This window comes from Scomber scombrus, chromosome 1, assembly GCF_963691925.1.
Source record: "Scomber scombrus chromosome 1, fScoSco1.1, whole genome shotgun sequence".
Taxonomy (NCBI): Eukaryota; Metazoa; Chordata; class Actinopteri; order Scombriformes; family Scombridae; genus Scomber; species Scomber scombrus.
In genome coordinates this window covers 18,445,767-18,452,475 of record NC_084970.1, presented here as the reverse complement: position 1 = coordinate 18,452,475, position 6,709 = coordinate 18,445,767, and the positions used below count along the sequence as shown (strand labels likewise).

The 6,709-nt window shown below is 38.4% G+C and overlaps 1 protein-coding gene across 1 annotated transcript; it reads left to right on the top strand.

The window, feature by feature from the left end:
• The first annotated feature begins 579 nt into the window (after window positions 1–579).
• On the top strand, window positions 580–5,875 carry rhcga (Rh family, C glycoprotein a). The gene is made up of 11 exons (XM_062414705.1): window positions 580–808; window positions 1,796–1,988; window positions 2,790–2,940; window positions 3,069–3,216; window positions 3,378–3,544; window positions 3,698–3,835; window positions 4,570–4,706; window positions 4,826–4,950; window positions 5,468–5,541; window positions 5,672–5,745; window positions 5,842–5,875. Exons 1-11 carry the CDS (start codon window positions 580–582, stop codon window positions 5,873–5,875), a joined length of 1,470 nt encoding a protein of 489 aa, XP_062270689.1.
• Window positions 5,876–6,709: the final 834 nt, after the last annotated feature.

Genomic DNA, 6,709 nt, shown 5'->3' with positions numbered 1-6,709 from the left:
GGCTGGTGATGATTTGCAAGTCTGACTGACAGGTGTGTTCATCCAAAACCTCTCTCCTCCTCTCAAAAATCACTTAAAACACAGGACTGAATTAATTGTCATAGACAATTATGCAGTTGCCATAATTCACACATAGGTGTGGCTGAATATTTTTACTGTCACAAACGGTAAACCAAAGTCTGATATTCACAGATGTTTTTGGATTGTGTTGACAGATATGATCATATTGGAATAATGGCGAGACATCACCACATCATAAAATTATGACTTATCGAGTTAGTTCCCAAAGCATTCATTTTCTGTATTGCGCACATTTATGGTGATTACTTGTTCACTGCAGTGATTTCTAAAGGAGAGACATATAAGCAATACAGGTTTGGCTTGCCTGTAACAGAAGACAAATATGGAGTGGTTAACCCACTACCATTTAAGGTGTGTCCAACCCCTATCCGTTCGTGGAGAAGCGGGGGCACACCCCTCCAAAGGTTCATAAATACGAACTGAGATGCTGCTGCAAGTCACAGCAGAGCCCAGTTGCATGAGAAGTGATCCAAATATCATTAGCAGAGAGTCATCACCATGGGGAATTGTTGTGAAGGTTTGTGTAATTTTTTCGGCCGGCAAAAGAACACCAATGTGCGTATTAGTCTGCCAGCTGTCTGCTTTGTCTGGCAGATTGCTATGATTATCCTGTTTGGAGTTTTCATACGGTATGATGACGAGTCAGATGCTAGACATTGGGCAGAGCACAAGAAGAGTCACAACATCACCAGCGATATTGAAAATGACTTCTACTTCAGATATCCCAGTAAGTACAGTAAACTGCATAAAAGAAAATTCACTACTCTTTTGTTTTGTTTTGTTATGATTATTATTTTTTATTATTCAGGAATTATTGATGACTGAACTGTGCTGCAGAAGCACTCATGTTCAATTACTTCCTTAGTGAGGCCTTTGGTATTTTTTTTATTGATGGCCAAGGTCGGTGAATTACTAGTCCTTTAAAAAATATTTATCTTTGAATAGAACATTTTTTGTACAGCTGCAACAATTTTAAACCAGATTCTGCCTGTTTTACCCCACTTTCACTATACTATCCTGGTTTTTGATTACAATACTTTATTAAATAATTAGCAGTTAGATTTTTTCTGGTCTCTCTAGTGACAATGATACAATCTGACAGCAATTTTATACCCCTTATGTTATAATGACATTTTAATTTCTCGATCTGCTAGGGCAGGACAACATATTGATATTATGTCAATATATAAATTATGGTTATGGCAATGGTTAAATCATAATATGACATTAGATATTGTTTTAGATGTTATTTTTAATCGTAATTGTAATATTTTGATTTGGCATAAGTTTAAATGCTGCATTACATTGAAGTGATGTACTTGTCTGAAATCACCAGACTGTTAAAACTGTTCTATTATTTGCCTTTACCCACTTTGTCATAATATCCACATTAGTGATAATTATTTATCAAAAAACTCATTTTCTAAATATTTTTGCAAAAATATTGTTTGATTTTGTCCATATCGCCCATCCCTACCTTCTACAATAATATCCTAAAACTAGAAATGGAAAATGTATAGTAAATGAAAAACCTTAAGTAATTACTTAAAGAGTGTAAATTAATTAATGTGAAGTAGAAAATGTAAATGCAAGCATGTTTTTTTAAATTGTTTTAGTTACTGTTGCTCTTTGTTAATTATTCTACAAATGTAACTCATTGCATACCATTACAGCTTGACCCTCAATGACAAAATGTGCATGTCTCTCACTCCAGGCTTCCAGGATGTGCACGTCATGATCTTTGTTGGATTTGGTTTCCTCATGACCTTCCTGAAACGCTACAGCTTCAGTGGAGTGGGCTTCAACTTCCTGATTGCCTCCTTTGGTCTGCAGTGGGCTCTTCTCATGCAAGGCTGGTTCCACTCCCTCGATCACACCACCGGAAAAATCACCATCGGAGTGGAGAGGTAAGTCACTTCATTGCAAGCAAAGTGCACAACAAAACGTACAGGGTGTACATTCCTTCATTAGTGAACTGGAAAGCTGCTGGTGGGAGATCACAGGTATGACTCAAAAATGAGATTACACAACATGTCTCTTTGCAACCTCTATGAAGGTGAAGTAAGACAGACAGGAGACATTTATGTTGGTTCTGCGCCTTGAAGAGGTGGAAGATGCTCTTTTGTCGCAGTTGTCACTGTCAAAACACATCAGATCTTGACTTGTGCTTCAGGCAACAGTCATTTTCCTCATAGCAACAAGAGACATTTTAAGATCTAGCCATTCAGGTTTGTCAACTTTCTGTGGCAAAAGAAAAAGACAAGTAAAAAAATAACAAACTCCTTTGGGCCCAGATGACTAACTCATACCTACCATCTTTCTCTGCTTTGTGTATGTGCATGTAATATTTTGAATAGCACCAGCTGGCCCCCAAGGTCTCTGAGTTAGGACACATTTATGTTAAAAATGTGAACACAACATAACCTGCAATAGTTAAGATCTTTTGTAGGTTGTGATACACGGCCTCTCAATAAGACTAGACCACTTCCTTTGATAAAAGTTGATATTGTTGTTTAGTGGTGCAAATAGCCTAACAAATTAACAAAACCAACTGACATGTTCTTGGACTTTGGTGGGTCTGGGGCTTCGGGGAAATGCTTGCTTTGACTCCTCACAGTGATTTAACACTTGACTCATTGCTGTTAAGTTGTTAAAGTTTCTGCTCATTCTGATCTTGTTCTCTTCCTTTTACACGTGTGCCTCCACAGTCTGATCAATGCAGACTTCTGCTGCGCTGGCTCTCTGATCGCCTACGGTGCCCTCCTGGGAAAAGTAAGCCCTGTCCAGCTGCTGGTGGTGACCTTGTTTGGCGTCACGCTGTTTGCCGTGGAGGAATTCATCATCCTCAGCCTCCTTCATGTTAGTCTCAGCAAGAAAAATCATCTTACACAGACCACTTCGATGTCCAAGGATTGCAATTCCTATCTTGTGCTGCTGCTGTGTATATTCATCTATAGTATAACAGTGAAATATTAATATCTTCACAGTGTAGAGATGCTGGTGGCTCCATGGTCATTCATGCTTTCGGAGGATACTATGGTTTGGCCATCTCCTGGGTCCTCTACCGACCAAACCTTCACCAAAGTAAACGCCTCAATGGATCTGTCTACCACTCTGACGTGTTTGCCATGATTGGTGAGTGACCAGGGATTTTTATTTTATACTTTTTACATTTGTCACATTTGACACAGTTCATTTGGTAGCTATACTTAATACTTTATGTTTATCTTTGTCAAACCTGCTTGCATGTGTACATCCCTCTAAGTGTGGTTTGATTTGATTCTCTCACCTCGCAGGTACACTGTTCCTGTGGATGTTCTGGCCCAGTTTCAACTCCGCCATCACAGACCACGGTGACGGACAGCACAGAGCGGCCATCAACACTTACATAGCCCTTGCTTCCTCCGTTCTCACCACTGTGGCCATCTCCAGCATGTCTCAGAAGAGAGGAAAAGTGGACATGGTAATTTTTTTGTCGCTGAAAAACACAAGAAAACAACAAAAGCACATCCAAGCTCATCATAGACGAGCCAGCTCTGCAGTGTTAACAAATGAATAATTTAACATTTATGTGTTTTTCAATTTCTCATGACTAACGTGTCGTTTTACCTAACAGGTACATATTCAGAATGCCACCCTGGCTGGTGGTGTTGCCATGGGAACAGCAGCAGAGTTCATGATCACTCCTTATGGTGCACTGATTGTGGGTTTCCTATGTGGCATCATCTCCACCTTTGGCTACCTGTTTGTCACGGTGAGCCCACAGTCTTCCACTTTCTAACTTTATATGAAAGTCTTTACATCTTTGCTACAGCACAGTCACTTGAGACAGAAAGTAAAAATAAGAGGAACCCAAACTGTAAAACAGAAACAATATGAAGGAAGCATAGTCAATTTTTCATTACAGGAAAATAACAGCATTAGAAGAACTGACTCATTTATAAAAAAAACACCTTCAATGTTAAATGTAACATGGAAACCGTCCAGTGAACTGAAGCAAGATATTCTGACACAACTCAAAAGAATAGTAAAGTGCCAATAACTCTGAACTTTACACCAACAAGCCAATTAGCATTTTTTAAGGGCCTTGACACTGAGTTTGCCAGTATTATTTCTGGCAATCATGTGTTTAAACAACCTGAGAGGGAACTTCCACAAGAACATACAAATTACACTTTGTACATTTTAAAGGCTGATTCTGACTGTTTTCAGGCTGAAAAGAAATTCAAATATTGAAATTTTGTATCTAACATCATAATTACATACCAGACATTCTGGTAAAGGCTTTGATACAGAATCATGTGCAGAGATAAAATTACCAGAATTTTAACAGTTAAGTAAATATATGGAATATTTAAAAAACAAAACAAACAAAATATATCACATATTCAGTTGTGTACCTGTGACTTTAGCTTTTTTTTTAAAAGATTGTCTATGGATCAGGTTACAGCTCAGTAATTAATGTGTGACTGATTTTTTCATCCTCAGCCCTTCTTGGAGAAGGCTCTCAAGCTCCAGGATACATGTGGAATCCACAATCTGCACGCTGTACCAGGGATGCTTGGGGGCTTTACAGGTGCCATTGTTGCTGCAGCTGCCACTGAATCTGTCTATAGCAGAGAGGGGTGAGTGACAGACAGTCCTCCACCAGAGAGCACATTCACAGTTATCAGTTTCAAAGTGAAATGACCTTGCAAGGCTTCCTATGAATATCTTGCTGAATAAAGTTTTTCTTTGTGCCTAGGTTGATCAGCACATTTGACTTCGAAGGAGATTTTGCCAACAGATCTGTGGGAACGCAGGGAGGCTTTCAGGCTGCTGGCACATGTGTGGCAGTTGCATTTGGACTCGTTGGAGGGGCAATTGTTGGTGAGTTTGGACAATGTGTTTTGTAGTAGTATCAGACTCAGGAAAACAGGTATCATTTCATATCAAGCAATCTGTTGCAGGATTTTTGTGAAGGAATCCGGAGATCTGATCTGCTTATTTCTAAAATCAGTTTTAGAGGTATTTTACAATGCACTGTTTAAAAAGTACATGTGCAGTACTTAAGAAATTAAGAAGAAATTAAATATATGACAAAATAAGAATTAATGTAACTGAAAAGAGGATTTGTCAATGTGTGTCACACTTAAGAAGGATTTATGGGTTTCTTGCATAGATGATAGAAGAAAACATTTTCCCTAAAAACTTAAGTGCTTGTTTAGCAGCACATGAATAGTCTAATGTACCGATCCTGGACCTGAAGCTAAAGAGTTATGCGATTCTCCTTTTTTTAAGTGCAAAATAGGTTTGAACAGGGAACAATTGCATCCTAGCTGAGAAGAAGGTATTCAAACTGAGAGGAGACATCTTGGTAAATTCCTGTTTTGGTCTCTCCTCAAAGGTTTCATCCTCAAGTTCCCGATCTGGGGCGACCCTGCGGATGACAATTGCTTTGATGATGAAGTTTACTGGGAGGTGAGACTACTTTTTTACCACTAGATGGTGTTCTTGCTCTTTATGGGAAAACACCTGACTCTGAAATCACAGTTAGACGTACTGTAAATGTGTTTTTGACTCACGATCTGATCCTCTCTGTTGGTTTCAGGTTCCTGAAGATGAGGAGACCATCCCTCCTGTTCTGGAGTACAACAACCACATGATACACAAGCACCAAGACATGTAAGCTCACTCACTAACCCACTCACTCACAATTCCTCATTTACTCCTTCCTCTCATGACTCTCTCATTAAAGGTGAACTTTTGTTTGTTTTGCAGCTCTGAGTCAAACTTCTCTGTGGAGCAGAGTTAGAGCCGCACAGTGGAACATCATCACCCTCACATCACCTTGAACTTGATACAGCTGTGAAACAACACTAATTCATGAAAAAACTGCCTTTAAAAAACTGACAATTCCACTTAAAGGGGCAACATGTTTTTGACATGCACCATTTACACCTGATATATTTGTCTGCCAATTGTTAGAACCTTAAAAGTTATGACAGTGCTGCACAAACAGGGATCACGTATCTCACATATCCCATGTATAGAGAAATGATTCTGAATCAAAACTGGTGTTATTCTTGAAAGAAATGTAGTTTTCTTTACATGAATCCAAGTATGATAAGAAGTTAGCCCACTTGTATTGTAGTGTAATTTAGTGTATTTCCCTGTGTAGTTGGTTATAATGCACAGAAGAACTGAGAGCTGTTTTCATGTCTTTGAAAATGCAATAATGTCTACATCAGTTGTAGCACATCTTATTTTTATCTTTAATGACCTATGGTTTGCATTCTTCCATGTCATGCTTTTTAATTGTTGAATATTGTCACTTACAATTGTCTATGTAATGTCCTTTTTAACAAGGATCCTGCTGAAGGACAGTATATTGAAATATATTTAATCAAAGTTATTTGTGCTGCCAAATTAGGCACACTTTAAGTCTTTTGAAGCTGTGTGTACATACTGTATGATGCCACCTTTTACCCTACATTGTTTGTTTGTTACATACTTTACTTACTTAATTTTTAAGTAACCAAAGTAACCATGATACAGTTTCCAGCGATTTGGTTGCTGTAATGTTGAATGTTACCTCTGATACATTATATGTGCTCATATGCGACTATATGTTTCTTGTATTATTGAT